Source organism: Hyperolius riggenbachi, chromosome 10, assembly GCF_040937935.1.
Source record: "Hyperolius riggenbachi isolate aHypRig1 chromosome 10, aHypRig1.pri, whole genome shotgun sequence".
Classification (NCBI taxonomy): domain Eukaryota; kingdom Metazoa; phylum Chordata; class Amphibia; order Anura; family Hyperoliidae; genus Hyperolius; species Hyperolius riggenbachi.
The window spans coordinates 46,533,076-46,550,305 of NC_090655.1; the positions used below are offsets into that span (position 1 = coordinate 46,533,076).

The window sequence follows — 17,230 nt, forward strand, 5'->3', positions numbered from 1 at the left end:
TATCTATTTCCCCTACTGCTCAAATAGAGCAAAGTACTCTTCTTTTTCAGGTTATGTACAAATCTGAAATCTACTGTTGCACCATTGTATCGTAAATCCTTCCAGACAAAATGCTCAAAAACATCAATACAACCATGAGTAATAAAGATATCCATTTTATTTCTTAGTTTAAGTTAATTAATATTTACAGTGACATTTAAACAGTAATTCTGTCCTAAGTTTCATGCCACAGTTGTCACGTAAAGGACACCTAAAGTGAAAGGCTGTCCTGCTGATCCTCTACCTAATGCTTTTAGCCATAGACCCTGAACAAGCATGCAGCAGATCAGATGTTTCTGACCGAAGTTTGACTGCATTTGCTACATGCTTGTTTCAGGTGAGTTATTTAGACACTACTGATACTCAAAAGATCAACAGGATGCCAGATAACTGGTATTATTTAAAAGGAAATAAATGTGGCAGCCTCTATCACTTTCACTTCAGGTGTCCTGCTAGGTACACAACATACAATTTTTTGTTAGATTTTCTGTTGGAAAAAAATCTATCTGGCAGGTAAATCTAACATGTTTGAAAAAGTCTATCTGGCAGGTAAATCTAACAGAAAATATAACAAAAAAATTGTATGGTTTGTATAAATTAATCTGTGCATCAAATAGGATGCCTCTACATGCTGAGACTAGCCAACCCTAATTGCTGAAGCTTCTTGTTCTGATGAGTTCACAACAACCCTTCCTTTACTAGAAATTGTGTAATCACCCTGGCTTTATTACAAATGTCCACAATGAATTATTGCAATTGTCAGTAAATGTATCATGTCACATCAGAGCATGTGGCATGATGCCCTTGTGGTCAATTTCTGGAGATCATGGTGTCCCCACTTAAGTTCTATATGTAATACACCTCTGGCTCATTGTCTTGGAGAAGGGAAGAGTTGCCCTGAAGCTGGTCTATAGTGACATTACGGAGGATCTCCCACCCTCGGCTGGACCGCCTCTTCATATTGGCGTCTTGCGTTTCCTCTCCGCCCTTGGTGCTGCTGCTGGTGGAATTCTTCCGTGGAGGTTGTGTATTTTGTGCTGTAGAACTCAAAGTTGGCAGCACCACCAAATTCTGCTCTTCCTGCTCCTCATCCTTCACACTGTAAAAAAAAATACAACTTAAATTACAACTTAAAGTGTTCCTGTAGGGCAAAAAAAAGTTCTGCAAAGGGGTACTTGCCTCCTCCAGATACATTCCAGGTGGTCAGAGCTGAATGTATTGTGCTTTTCTCAACCGGAGTAAAAATCTCCTTTATTGTCACTTCTTTGGTGATAATTCTCTGCTTAATCACCAGTGACACACTCACTGTGCGTAAAACAAGTTCCTGTTCAAGCACAGGTTTTTATCATGCAGTTCAGCAAACACTATTTTAAATTAATTTGGCCTAAAAAAAAATTTGTTAGAAAAAAAGGTTTTAGGGCTCTTTCACATCAGAGCTTGCGTTGGAGAACGCTCAAAGCATACGTTTTGTTGTATGCCTTTTACTGCGTTTTGATATGCGTTGCACTGCAGTGAGTGTGCGTTTTTAATCCGTTTTCAATGCGTTACTGCACATAGAAAAACGCAGGTAATTTTTTTTTCTTTTAGTTGTCAACTTTCTACATTGTTCCTCTGTTGCATTCTGGGACTGATTGCCTGCGTTAACGGATTAAAAACGCACATAGTGTGCGTTTTACATTGACTAACATTGTAACGCATAAAGCTAGCGTTGGCCAAAAAACTGCGCCTGGGTGCAGTGGAACGCAACGCACAAAAAGGCTGCGTTATATGTGAAAGCTAAAATGAAAGTCTATGGACTTTCATTTCACCTTGGGTAACGCAAACTTTATCCTTTGCGTTGAAACGCAGAAAATCTGCCCTAATGTGAAAGAGCCCTTAGCTTTTGCAAGATCCATGGAATCTGAATGCGGTGAATTTTCCGCCTGTCAGCTGCTCGCATGCTAGCACTTAGCATGGGTGGTGGAAAGGTGCAACTCTTCAAGATGAGACTTTGCCACTGGGTAATGGCACCGCGTGTCAATTACGACATGAGCTGTGTAACCAAATGCTGCTATGTATTGCAGCCCTAAGGTACTTGTGACCGGTAGCTTAAGGGCTGAACTGCCCAACCAACGAGCAGTTCAGCCTCCCTGTGGAGAAGAAGCCTGAAAAGGAAACTACCTGTCACAACAATCCAGCGATTCTCATGGATTGATAACTGTGACAATCCAGCCCCGCGATCCCGTCTAATCTGCTCCTGTTAGCGTACGCAGGATGTACGGTGAGCAGACGGACAACAAAGACCGGTTGCTGGATTGTCAGGGGAAGAAGATTAATGTGACAGAGTGTGCCAATCCCGTCTAATCTGCTCCATAAGCAGGAAGTACGGTGCATACGCAGGAAGTTCGGTGAGTAGACTGACAATAGAGATTGGTCAGCTGCTGACAATATGTAATATCACATTATCGTTCAGTCTTGTGCCTGTTCTGGTCATCTGATTGTTGCTACAAAGAATCTGCCCTCTGAAGAGTCAGAGTCATACTACCGCATTGTTTTATTATTTGCTTCTAGATTGTCGTTTTGCTAGTTAGGTTGTAAATAACCGTTTTCTTCCTTTTAGGGATAGCTAGCGGGAGTCGCTTTCCTCCCTACAGAACGCGAGACAGTGGTGGCAGTGAATTTACCCGATTTCCAGTGCAAAATCAATATTTTTATTTTACCGATTGTACATGTATGACACCTCTGACCAATCTTAACCGTTTACAACGCACACAGTGAATTTGCCTCCAGAAGTCTCTAGTGCATGAGACCTGCATGGCAACAGTGGCCTAGTAATACAGGATTGGTGAGTGATTGTGACAATCACTCACCAATCTCATATTACTAGGCCACTGTTGCCATGCAGGTGTCATGCACTAGAGACTTCTGGAGGCAAATTCACTGTGTGCGTAGTAAACGGTTAATATTTTTCATCTACTTTTTGGTACTTTTCAATTGCACAGTACGAAAAAAGCATTTTAAATAGAAGAAAAATTATCTTGTAGGAGAAAATTTAGGAGAACGGGTGAATTGAATAAGGGCCCTGGGTTTTAAATTGACCCATTCATAATCCTATCTATGGTTTAATGAATAATACATTGAATACAAGAATATGGGTTTACCAAAAATACCAGCGGTTTCCAAGTCCATATTCCACTCCACAGATGCCGAGACGGGGAAGGAAGTACAGAGGAATTTTACTCTCCAGCATCACTGTTGTTGCGGCAAGCTGTATGTAAAGGAAGATAAGTGTATGGCTAGTAAAACATTGAGTGGTGATAAGATTTAAAAGACCAACTTCTGTTCTCTTTTCGGAGTCTTCAGTAAATTACCAGAAACCTTTTTCGAAAAGACCTTATAGTTTTCGAGAAAATCAATGTTAAAGTTGGCAGAAATTTCCACAAAAATTTCAGCGAAAATCCGCCTACCGCACTTGTATTAACGAATTCTGCATTCCGATGCGGAAATGCAATTTCCGATAGGAAATTGCATTTCCGCGGAATCCGAACTAGCATCCCTACTCCCTAGCCTATTATGGTTAGAGGAGGGGGGACAGCGGAGAGCAGATGACAAAGTGGATTCAGACAGGCAGTGTGAGTGGAAGAACAATGCATTCAGAAATCACTCGGCCGTTGGATGTCGGAAAACATCCAGCTTGCTGGATCTTTAAATGAAATTGTGAGGCTCCCATACATGTGCTAGATTCTCACATAAGGTGGTCTTTATAAGTTACCTTGGTTAATCTAGCATGTGTATGAATTTCCTGTAGAGACTCTCTATCAAGGGTGAGGGCGTTTTTACTTTTAATTCTTTTATGGTAGGTCAGTAAAGGGTCATAAATGGCCTATTTTACCGAATCAGCTGGGAAGGAACAGATATCTGAGGAACCCCCTTATGCTGGGCATACACCGTAAGTTTATGCGCCGGTATCGAGCCAGTGGCTCGATGCCGGCGCATCACCGCTCGTCCACGTGTGCGCCTGGATCGATTCCCGCTTGTCCCCGAGGGCATGCCTTATCAGCCGCTCGATTCCCCGCTATTGTCCGCCCGCGTGGATCGAGCGGGGAATCTATCCGGCGGGTCATCGGACCTGTCGGATATTATCAATCGAGCCATCAGCGGCTCGATTGATAAGGAAACAAACTGTCCGTGTATGCCCAGCAAGAGGTGAAATAAATTGGATCAGTTTGGGCTAGTGGCGTGCCATTGTCAATATACTGCTGAGGGTACACCTTGCACAGGAACATACACATCCTGCAAGGCAGGTAATTGCACTTGGTGCACAGAGACTCACATAGTTGTATCCCCTATCTCTGGTTTAATCCTGGTGGATATACTGTAACCTCCGTAGCGGTATTGACGATTATACACGTCCATACAAAACATGCTGTGAACAGTATTGACATGCATACACGTTAATACTCTCCTGCGCTGTATACTAAAAAACTTGCTTGAAACATTTTGGCAAGTTACAGGGAGAAAAAGGTTATGAAAATTAATAGGATGACTTTTTGCACAGAAATCCTGGGGAAATTGAATGCCAGGGAGGTTATGGTATGGGAATTGAACAATATGGTACTAATCGTTTTTGATCACTTGCCATGGGCACTTATACTGTGGTGTATTTTCTGGTGGTGGACTAAGTATTTTATTGATATGCATACTTCTGTGATGTTTATGGTTTTTTACAGGTGTTCATGTAATTCCTTGACAGTGCCTTGTCCAAAAGCGTTGGAATAAAAACACATAATTAATTCAAAAGAGAGTGCTTGCTAACATCTATACAGTACATTCTTCTTCAGAAAGTGAAACTACTCTGCACTAGAAATCCTCCATATTGCTATGAAATGTTTTATGTTATGTGAACTGACCTGTGCCCTCCATAACTCATCTCGCTCCTGAGCCACCCTCCAGTAGGTGTCGCCCATCATGGCAATTAGCAGGTTCATCATCAAGAGGTTGGAGATTAAGGTGAATGGAAAGTAGACGATACCGTACATGACCGGCAAGTCGACGGCATAATTGGCTGGCGAGTTGATGACATTGACGAACAGCTGATATGTGCTGTAGAGCGACATGGGAAAACTGAAGAACACTCCCATGTGTGAAGAATCCTCTGTCTGGAATACGACCCAGAGTGCTAGAATCAAAGTGGAGATAGGACAGAAAAATGTTTTACCTGGATATAGCACAGAAAAATTGTATGTCCCCGCTCATGGCTTAAAGGACACTCGAGGTGAAAGTAAACTAATGAAATAAATGATTGTATCTATCTTCCTTCTCCTAAAAATGACTTTTAAGATATTCCCAATTTTATTTTATGTTTAAATCTACTTTTTAAGTTTAACTATTTTATTATTTTTGCTCAATGACAGATTCATTGAAGTATGCCAGAGCTAAAATCTATGAACTGTTGACCCTTTTTATCTCTTTCCTGCTCTCAGGAGCCATTTTCTGCTGGGAAAGTGTTTTATAGTTGGAGTTTCTTATCAGTGAGGGTCACACTGTAGTCACTTCCTGTCAGTCAGGATTGAGTCAGCCACTTACATACCTGATGTTTAACTCTTTCAGGCAGAAAAAGGAAAAAGTAACACAGCATAGTTATGTGTGTGCTGGGCACTGTACATACCCATGTCTTTCTCCTTATGTCACATGTCACCTCGGGTATCCTTTAAGTTAGGTAAAAACTAGTGCTGCTTGGATACCCCTTTTCAAAATCCGGATCCGATTCAGATCTGGATACCCAGATATCCAATCCGGGTCAGATATCCGTTTTCAAAATTTTCCAATCCGAATCGGATATCCGACCTCAGTATCCGGCGGATTCAGATATCCGGATAGAAAACACTAATTGATGATGTGGGGACTTAAAATCCCCCCCCCCCCCTCCCAAAAAAAAATGGCTGTCAATAAACATCAGGCCTAGGTTCCAGGTAGCGGTCGTGCAGCCCACATTGTGTCCAAAGTCCAACCGCACAACTGGGACATGACAGTTTCCAAGACACCTCCAAAAAATTACGCAGCAATTGGGTTTTGTGTTAAATATAGGTGGTATCAGTGGCCTGTGGCACCCTGGCAGTGGGAGCTGCACAGACAGCAGGAGCAGGGCAATGCAGCAGCAGTGTAATGTGTGCCAGGAGCATGCCGGACGTGGAACGTGGCACTTGGCATGTGGCACTTGGCACATGGCACTTGTCACGTGGCACTTGGCACGTGGCATGTGCCAGGTGCCAATTGCCAGGTGCCAAGTGCCATGTGACACGTGCCAAGTGCCACCTGACACGTGCCGAGTGACAGTCAGACAGCAGAGGAGAAGACACTAGTGCACACTAACTGTCACACTGGCACTGCTCACAGCACCGCAGTTCTGTAGATAGCTAAGTAGTACTACTACTCTAACAACTACTAGCACTGACTGCAGTACTACAGTACTAACTACACAATAACACAGTAATCCTCCTATTCCCTAATCCCTAACCTAACCTAAACTATAGCTAGCTAAGGCTAATAGCTGGCCAGCAGGCAGCAGCTGGCCTGGTCTGTGCACAGCACACACACAGACAAATAGCAGCTCTGCAGCACAGCACACACTCTGACTGACACACAATGAAATCAAGCTAACTAACATTACAAAAATAGTGTAGTGATAGTGAAGGGGTTAATCACTGAACAGCTTTGGGTTTATCACTGTGTACAGCACTTGCTAGGCCAGCAGCCCTGCAGCATGTCTCTCAGTGACTGAGCAGTCACACAGGACAAGATTTCTCATCATGGCACCCCAGGGGGGCTGGCCAGGGTTCCCTTCTGTGATTGGGTGCCAGGGCTTAGGCTGGGAGGCCTCTTATTGGCTCAATGAGGTGAGGTGGGGCTGGCCAAGGTTCCCTTCTGTAATTAGTTGCTAGGGCTTCTGCTGGGAGCCCTATGATTGGCTCAATTATGTCATCTCCTTAGTTACAGTATTCGGATCCGGATATCCGCAATATCCGCGGATATCCGAGTTGTGCACCCAAATATCCGCAGATAGCCATCCGGGTTTGGGCTCAGGTATCTGGAATCCAAATCCAGTCGGATAGCTGAAAAAAGTTTGGATATCCGGGTTACCCGGATATCCAGAATCCTGATGAGCAGCACTGGTAAAAACACTCAAAATATCTATATTTTGTCAGTAATATTTCCAACATGCATAAGGGATTGTGGCATCAGATTAGGCAAAGAAGTCCAAGAGGCTTCTAGGGGACCAAAGCTTGGAGTTGTTATGTTAGGGGTGTGCAAGTAAGTTATCCACCCTTGGTGGAAGGATGATACACCCTCCTTTTCTTCTATCCACAGAGAGCGACATCTTAACCCTGAGTGGGGACAGGTCTAATCTCCCCACCTGCATCTTCAGTGGTTGCCTATGCGGTAACCATGGTTTGTAAGTATAATACTTACGTTTCATTTACTGTAATCTCCCCTCCTCTAATACATACTACACTATATTGGGCTCTCGGTTTTCTGCTTTCTATCTTCTACATGTGCTGCATTTTGAAGGGGGGGGGGGGGGGTTGAAGAAGAGACTCTTGCCTCTTTGGTCATTGGCTTGTCATACAAATTGCCTGGTGTCGCGATTCTGGATGTAATGCTGCAGTTTCCTGCAGAACACACCCAAGTCTCTATAGCCATGCATTGCATGGCTAAGAGGTTCGGACGCATACTTGCATCACTGCTCAGTGGAAATCAGCCCTAAATTACTTTAAGGGACAATGTAAGTGAGAGGTGTATGGAGGCTGCCATATTTATTTCCTTTCCAACAACACCAGTTGCCAGGTCTCCTGCTGCTCTTTCATGCATCAGTAGTGTCTGAATCACACACCTGAAACATGCATGTGGCACATGCAGTCACACTTAAAGAGGAACTCCAGTGAAAATAATGTAGTAAAAAAAGTGCTTCATTTTTACCATAATTATGTATAAATGATTTAGTCAGTGTTTGCTCATTGTAAAATGTTTCCTCTCCCCGATTTACATTCTGACATTTATTACATGGTGACATTTTTATTGTGGGCAGGTTATGTAGCTGAACCTAGCTGTTTTGGCTGTTACAGACAGCTGTAAACAGCTAATTCCTGTCTGTGAACATTGTTACATTGTGGCAGTTTGCCCAGAGTACCGCGGTACTCAGAGCTTCTTGTGGGAGGGGTTTCAGCACAAAATCAGTCATACAGAGCCCCCTGATGGTCTGTTTGTGAAAATCATTATATTTCTCATGTAAAAGGGGGTATCAGCTACTGATTGGGATAAAGTTCAATTCTAGGTTGGAGTTTCTCTTTAAGTCAAACACCTTATCTGCATGCTTGTTCAGGGTCTATGGCCAAAAGTATTAGAGGCAGGAAGTATTAGATCAGCAGGAAAGCCAGGCAATATGCATTGCTCCATATCCCTCTCACTTCAGTTGTTGTAATCGCGTTTATAAAACAGGAGTTTTAGCTGAAATCATCCAATTTAACACAGAATGTATCATTCGGTATATCGGATGGTGCATTTAGGTCAGTCTGTGTCTGGAGATGGACTTCATTATCAAAATCTGAAGTCCACATTTTTCTGATACCTGTGCCAAATGCAACAATGACTATCGCCATGAGCCAGAAGTAATGCAGGACAACCCCAAACATAATCTGCAATGAGAAAAACATGGTTATGTTAAAGAGAATCTGTATCATTAAAATCGCACAAAAGTAAACATACCAGTGCGTTAGGGGACATCTCCTATTACCCTCTGTCACAATTTCGCCGCTCCTCGCCGCATTAAAAGTGGTTAAAAACAGTTTAAAAAAGTTTGTTTATAAACAAACAAAATGGCCACCAAAACAGGAAGTAGGTTGATGTACAGTATGTCCACACATAGAAAATACATTCATACACAAGCAGGCTGTATACACCCTTCCTTTTGAATCTCAAGAGATCATTTGTGTGTTTCTTTCACCCTGCAGCTATCTTCCACTGAAGTGTCAGGCTGTTTCTTCCTGCAGAGTGCAGACAGCTCTGCCTGTATGTAATTCATTAGTATGTGAAAGCCCAGCCAGCTCAGAGGAGGATTTATCCAGCTTGTAAAAGATAAGAGAGAAGAGAGAAGCTGCCCTAATCTAAATAATACAAAGGCAGTGTGCAGAGAGGGGCCTGGAAGGGGGAGATGCATCACAGAACCACAACACTGAAGAACTTGGCAGCCTTCCAGACACAGGCTGACAAGTCTGACAAGAGAGAGATACGTTGATTTATTACAGAGATGGTGATAGGAGAATGTGCTGCAGTAAGCCAGAACACATTAGAATAGCTTTTGGAACTTGTAGGATGATAAAAAACAGGATGCAATTTTTGTTACGGAGTCTCTTTAAAGTGGTCCTTCAGGCAGAAATACTGTAACATATTTACAAAATTTGTTTCAGATGGCAGCTGATATATGTATCAAGTTGTCCTTGCTCCCTAGAATATCACGTCAATAAACCTCCTCCCATGATGCACTGCACTCACTAATACTGTACATTCAAATGATGCTGCCTCAATTTCCTCTGGCAGTCAGTCAGAGAAGGAGGGAAGGGGGACATGGAGTGGGAGCTGCTGGGTGGAGCTCGGCTAACTCTGGATTGTTGGGCTATTCCTAGAGGACAAGTACTTAAACAATATAAAGAGATCACAGAAGTACATAGAGATCTTATACAGATCACGCAAGCACAGCAAATTCACAGGGCCGGCGCTACCATTAAGGCAAAGGAGGCAGCTGCCCCAGGGCCCCCTAGCTTGTAGGGGCCCCCAGTGGCTACAAGAGGAAAAAAAACTTTGCAAATCGGCCTTATAGTTTTTGAGAAAATCGATTTTAAAGTTTTAAAGGAAAAAAACAAAACACATTTAAAAACCTGTCGACTTTAACGGTTAATAGCAAATCCACCTTAAATGCTAGAAACCCTAAATTTGCAGGATATGTTAAGGAGATCATTAGGAATAAGAGGAAAAAACAATTTTTCAAAAAGACCTTATAGTTTTTGAGAAAATCGATTTTAAAGTTTAGAAGGAAAAAAGTATACTTTTAAATGCGGTAAATGTCACTTTTAGTAGCAAACCTAACGGTAGTGTAATTTTACATGCATCAAACGAAAGCGCAGTAAATTTCCTGGCGGGGTTTCCAGGGGGTCTATACGCAACGGCAGCGCTTTGGCCAGGGATCGCTATACAGCCGCAATATGGCTGCATGAAGATCCCTGGCATTTTTTCCTATTTTCCCAATTTTTTTTTTATGTTTAGAGTGCGGGAATTTAAAAAAAAAATTATGTGGGGTCCCCCATCCTGAAACTTTTTAACCCCTTGTCCCCCATGCAGGCTGGGATAGCCAGAATGTGGAGCTCTGACCGATTGGGACTTCACACCATGACTATACCAGCTGCAAAAAAGGTCCCCTAATGCCGATTTTTGTTCCGGGGTATATGTTGGGGGGCCCCCCAGGTTTATTTTGCCCTGGGGCCCCATTGTTGCTTAAACCGGCCCTGCAAATTCATACAAGAGTACATACAGATCACTCAAGTGCACTGACAGATTACACATAAATGCACTTACAGGTCACACAAGCACACATATAAATCACACAACACATGCAGGCACACAGATCACATGAGCAGGGCCGGGCCGAGGCATAGGCTGGAGAGGCTCCAGCCTCAGGGCGCCGTGTAGGAGGGGGCGCAGAATTCATTCAGCTGTCATTCCTAATTGTGTTTGAAGCAGAAAAAAATAAGAAAAGGGGATACATGGCAGTGATTGCAAGCCAGATAACTAGATATTCAGCTGTTGGGGAGGTTGTGGGCCCTGTGGCGCCTCTTAGTCTAATTGCAATCAGTGTTTGATGGCTGGGGTGGCAGGGATGGAGGGGCGCACTTTGGTGTCTCAGCCTTGGGTGCTAGAGGACCTTGTCCCGCCTCTGCACATGAGCACTCATACGGGCTCATACAAATCCTGCAAGCACACACAGATCACACAAGCACTCATTCAGGCACACATAGATCACTCAGATAACACATTCAGATCACACAAGCTCTTTACATCTTGTCAGCCTGTGCTGATTCTCCCTACACTGTGAGGGAAAAAAATACACTGATACCAAATGGACTTAAAGATGATTTCTGTTTGAAATGTTTCCTGTAATTCATTGTGCTGTCTGTCTCTTTAATTAGGCCTGCTGATCACCTGAAATATAACTGCTAAACAGTTACCAGCACAACTTTCATCTTTGTGTTTACTATTTACCTGCATCAGTGTTTTACTTCAGCTAACATCACGAAGTACGCCAGAAGAAGGGGACTAGATCTAGATTTTTTTTACTCTGGTCTGCTGGGAGAGGCTCTTGGTCCCATAAGTAATTCAATAAGTAATGTCTACACACGATTCTGTCTTTTTCAGCATGGTCCAACAAAGTATGTTAAACCCCCCTTTAATGAAATCATGACCTACTTTGTACATGAAGTTTTGCACCTGAAAGAAGACATTCATAAATAACTGTCTATTGAAAGTAGTAGTTTTTTTGTGATTGTTCTGCATGTTTCTAATGTGCAACAACTAACTAGACCCTATTTTTTCTCTCTCATTATTGCAAGTCTAGGGTCAGCTTACCTCCTTTGCTGAGATAAGTCACAAATCCACCCCAAACTGTGACTGCGTGTGACTTGTATCAGCTTAGCTGGGCCAATGGGACAATGTGCCCAAAGGGGCTACAGATGCATAAGCCCACCTAATTTTTGAGGTCTATAGAAAGATCATGGAATCTGAAAGTATTTGAGAGCAGTATGGTCCTTGGGATGGACAGAGGTCGTCAGACTACTTACTCAGTTCCAAAGCAGAGCCCATTCCAACTGCTGTGCTTAAATGGGGTCATTATGGATAATAAAAGTTCACAGCATTACTGACCAAAGCCCACCTAAACCTAAGGCCTTGACTGCAAAGTTCTTATTTCATATAGATGCTGACCTTGTATATCATGACTGTGAAGGGGCCTAACATCTGGAACCCACGAGCAAAATACATAGCATAGCACCAGCCAGTCACCAGGGCCAAAGACATTGGAATTACTTCTCCATCCATGTTTGTTAGCCTCATTACGAGTGTCAGAAGCACAAAGCAACAGAAGGAAACTCTAAAATAACAAGATTAGAGAGGATACAGCATTACTAGTAATACAAATACAAGGAAGTCTACACTTAACAGTACAGTTCTAAATATCAAGTGTTTCATTTTTTTTTAATAGAGCAACAAAGAATGCTGAAACCCTTTCCCGTCATGGCCTTGATTTAATATTTTTTTTTTTTTACATTTTCTCAACTGAAAAAGTACCTAAATTATAATTAAATCACACATATTAATGTATTTCACGAATGGTCTTGAAAATCCATGCCCCTAGTATTTTCTAAAGATAGGTGCAAAGGATGCTGAGGGATTGATGTCATAACTCCACCCCCACCCCCCGATCCTGCTCCCAGCCAACAACCACTGTGAAAAAAGATGTAATTTGAACCAGGCAGGAAGAGGGCAGGGAGGACACCAGGCTGGAGGACACAATGCTGAGGGTGTACTTGCAAGGCATCAGCATGAGGAGAAAGATGGAGGTTCGTCAACAGATATAAATGTGATTCTATTCTAGACAGTATAATGTAAACTTTATATGTTCATCACCATGCATAGACTACATGTATGTATTGCCGTTCAAACTTTTTTGGGGGGACGGAGGTAGTCTTTAACCATAAAATACCTTTTTAGCATCTAGGAAGTGAAAAGTACTACAAAGTAGGTCAGAAAAGGAATGTCAAAGTTAGTTTAGATCCTTTTTATAGCTGATTTTTTTTCCTACTGGTGGCTGAAAATATATTTCATTGAAGAAGTAAATAAAAGTATCTCCTGGGAGAGAAGTTAGGAGAAAAAAATATGTTGAATTATGGCCCTTATTCAATCCACTTTTTCTCCTAGGTGATATTTTTTTTATCTTATGAATAAAATGCTTTTTAAAGAGGAACTTCATCCCAAACAAACATACTGTCATTAAGTTACATTAGTTATATTAATTAAAATAGATAATATAATCTCTTACCCACACTGTTTTAAAAGAACAGGCAAATGTTTGATTTCATGATGGCAGCCATCTTTTTGGTTGGAAGGAGGTGACAGGGAGCATGAGACGCAATTCCAACTGTCCTGTGTCCTGAGCACCTCTCCCAGTTGCTAGGCAACGTGAACAACAACATAGGAAATCCCATCATGCTCTGCACAGCATCAGGGGAAAAAAGCTGATGCTGTGAAACTGTTAAAGAAACACCAAGCCTTTTCAGTGCTGCTGAGTAGATTTTTAGTCAGGAGGTTCACTTTAAGCCACCAGCAAGCAGTAGAATACTCAGAATACATTTGACAGTACCTTTTCACCTAAATCTTGATGCTTTTTCAATTACAGAAAGATGAAAAAGTATCCCCTAGGAGAAAACTTGGGAGAAAAAGTTACCGTAATGTAACTTTCTAAAGTAACAAAAGCTTCCAAAATGTATAGAAACCTAATTTTTCAAGAAACCACGTTTACTGCAGGCTATCTGCCATGCTTGTGATACATGATTTGAGCTTGGAGAAACCAGGAAGAAAAAGCCTACTTTTCCATATGTTTTTTTTCTGAAATCTGCAGAACTCAAGCAGTCGTTGTTTGGGGCACTAATCAAATCTATTTATTTATTTTTTTCATTTATCTCACTTATGCTATATACAATTTACTATATGCAATGAGGGAGGGAAGCAGAGGTAGGACATTCTGGGTGCTTGTCCATTCAAGGAGCACTGTGTTGTGCTACTGGTGGGCCCCCAGTCCAGTGACTGCCTGGTCCAGCTATTAAAATGGCTGTAGGTCAGTCTTTGGAACTATAACAGGCAGCTGTTGCATATTAGTTATTTATATGTCAGACCTTATAGTAAAAATTGTGGAGACTTCTGAAATCTACTCACAGAATGATGTGAAATTGTCCTCCTGAAACTGTGTCTTGAAGTAATGGGACACTTCGAGGTCTTATCAGTACAGGAATCTGTGGAGTATCAACAATATTATCTTTCTATGAAAAATGTCATGGTTTCCTTTAGTGTTCAAAGTATGTTGTATCTCACACACTGGGCGTGACTGCAATTTGCAGTTCTTTCACTTCACTAGGCTGGAGGCAATCTCCTCCTGCCCGCCTCACAATGCGGCCATAACATTAAAGGGGCACTATGGCAGAAAATTGTAAAATTTAAAATATGTGCAAACATAGGCAAATAAGGTTTTGGACAGGTTTTGGACTAATCCATCTCTTCATGGAGGGATTCTCAGGGATTTATTTATTTTCAAAAGCACTTAGTAAAAGGCAGTTGCTCTGTCCTACTGCCAAAAAACTGCGTAGCGAGCAGGAAATCTGGCCATCATCATTGTTCAATTCCTTTATAGGGAATATTTTATAAAGAATAAAAGCCTTGCTGAGAATCCCCTATGAAGAAATGAACTAGTTCAAAACCTGTCGCTTCTGTGCGATTTCTACTACCTACTGTAAGTGACAGCAACATAGGAGAAAAGTCATTTATGGCTCATTTTACTCTGGAAAAAAACATACTTCTTATTTGTCTAGGTTTGCACATAATTTAAATTTTACAATTTTTTCGCCATAGTGCCCCCTTTAAGAACCAAGATTGTCGCCATTGAAATAAATATTGATTAGTGCACTTGGCTTTATTTTCCTATTCTTTAGTGGGCATCTTCACTCTTCAGCGGTCATATTCTTTAGTGGGCATCTTCACTCTTCAGCGGGCCACTTGCACTCCTAAACCAAATAAAAATGTGCAACTATGTCTAATGGGACTTTCTTGGAATCTCACAGCCTTATTTTTGTTTTAAAAGTCAAAATTAGGGATGAGAAAGAGTTTTGATTGGAATTCAGCATCCTAAATCAAAATTTCCAATGCAGAATTGTGTGTGGAATCCCGGGAAGTTCCAAATTTTGAATTTTCATTCTGAGTATTGGCCATCTAAGGCCAATTTCAAAATTACAATTCACTGAATTTCGCATATATATATATATACCGTCTTTCCCCTAAATGAAGACATCCCCGAAAATAAGACCTAGTTGCAACCCCTTTGCAATCCTCCATACCGACCAGCAGCAAAGGAGTTAAATTGATGGCATTCACACTGAGAGGTGTTAGTGTCTGCGGCAGGGGCAGGGAAAGGGGGAATATGTCTATATACTCTGGCTACATAATAGGGTTTTTTTGGGTATATACTGGGGGGTGTCTGGGTATATAGTAGGGGTTTCTGCCTATATACTGGGGGAGATGTAGCTAAATACTAAAGGGGGATCTTGCTACCACCACAAAATATAAGACCTCCCTGAAAATAAGCCCTAGCACACATTTTTAAGGAAAAATTAATAAAAGACAGTGTCTTATTTTCGGGGAAACACTGTAGTATTTTCACACTAACCATAGGATAAGCTATGGTTAGTGCAAATTTGTGAAAATATCTTCACAAATGGTCACAATTTCCACATTTTTGCATAGAATTTTTGCACAGAATTATCGTGGAGTATAAACGATAATTGACCGAACAGATCTGCTAGATTGGGTTGGTCCATGATGCTTTGTTGCTGTCTGTGGGATTCCAGGAAACATATACATATGATTGTTATCTCGTCACTTCAGGTTTGCTTTAAAACAGAAGGATATCCATCCTTTCCCCTTGTTGTCTGTTATTTGACACCTCTATGTACATTGTCTAAAGGTGTCCAATAATGTATAATTACCTCCAAGAGTAACATTGCCAGAGCCCCGATAACGGAAATCAGTTCCCCCACGAGCCGCAACTCATCCGCTGGAGTGAGATACGATTCCTGCAATTACATTTCAGTAAATCTCTGTGACAATATCTAACTGTAACATTTCAGTACAAAAGAGGAACAAAATAGGATCTGTCCAGGTACTACCAAGGAGACATTAGGTGTACGTATGTATGCATTGGCGGTGAGTTGGGCGCCAGGAGAGCCAAGGGATGGCTCCCCCTGCTGCCGCAAAACTCCCCTGCGGCGATAAATACTATTCTCCTTCTGAGTTCTCGCAACTTGGAGGGAGATGTAATTACCCTTACATGCCCCACGCAGCATTACATTGCTGCTATGGGGTGCATGGTTTCGGCACCCATAGCTGAGTGCCGTGCACCAAAACCACCTGCTTCTGACGCTAGTAGATCTATTAAAGCCTTAGGCAAGTTTCATGCTGGTATAGTCTTTAACAGAGAAAAAAGGGACCAGCACACAACACAGCCAAAACAACTGTTCATACAGATTTGCTTGGCAAAATGTATAGCTGTGCTATTGTCTGAAGCCAGAACACTTATGCTATGTAAAGAAAGCAGAGGATGGGCAAAGGCTAAAATACCAACTTGCATTCATTTTGTGACTAGATGCATGCAGAGGAGGCCCCTCCCTCCACCTTACAGCTGTTTTGTGAGTCATGCTCACTTCATCAGAGGTGCTATTTCGGGAGGTGCAGGGAGGCTGGTGACAATGCCATTCAGACTTACTAATTTCAATGCTTTCAGCATCTGATGTCACCAGGTTGTCCTACACAGCGTGCACAAAGCCTTTTCCCACACCTCAGCATCATCAAAATGCCAGTCTCTCACTAGTGCAATTCGCTGACCTATCAGCAGTGCATGGAACAGGTATAGGTGCACTAGTATAGGTAGCCAGGAATAGGTGCCCCAGTATAGGTAGCCAGGAATAGGTGCCCCAGTATAGGTAGCCAGGAATAGGTGCTCCCAGTATAGGTAGCTAGACATAGGTGCTCCAGTATAGATAGCTAGGAATAGGTGCCCCAGTATAGGTAGCCAGGAATAGGTGCACCCAGTATAGGTAGCCAGCTATAGGTGCCTCCATGGTAGGTAGCCAGGAATGGGTGCCCCAGTACAGGTAGCCAGGAATAGGTGCCGCCAGTATAGGTATCAAGGCATTGGTGCCCCCAGTAAAGGTAGCCAGCTATAGGTGGACCCAGTATAGGTAGCCAGGAATAGGTAGCCATGCAGAGGGGGATGCAGTGGCAGGAGCACCAACAGCGGCTAAGGAGGTAATCAGATACTCACATTGCCGTCATCCATCGTTGCATG

At 42.3% G+C, this 17,230-nt stretch overlaps 1 protein-coding gene across 1 annotated transcript in view; it reads right to left on the minus strand.

Annotated features, from left to right (window-relative positions):
• Positions 1–224: 224 nt before the first annotated feature.
• Positions 225–17,230, minus strand: part of LOC137536236 (transient receptor potential cation channel subfamily V member 6-like) — a 44,499-nt gene continuing 27,493 nt past the window's right edge. The window contains exons 9-15 of the mRNA XM_068258359.1: positions 15,873–15,959; positions 14,053–14,129; positions 12,046–12,211; positions 8,645–8,711; positions 4,929–5,197; positions 3,180–3,286; positions 225–1,138 (exon numbers count right to left, since the gene is read on the minus strand). Of these exons, the coding sequence (XP_068114460.1) occupies positions 886–1,138; positions 3,180–3,286; positions 4,929–5,197; positions 8,645–8,711; positions 12,046–12,211; positions 14,053–14,129; positions 15,873–15,959 (1,026 nt within the window). The 3' untranslated portion in view covers positions 225–885. The remainder of the gene's footprint in view (positions 1,139–3,179; positions 3,287–4,928; positions 5,198–8,644; positions 8,712–12,045; positions 12,212–14,052; positions 14,130–15,872; positions 15,960–17,230) is intronic.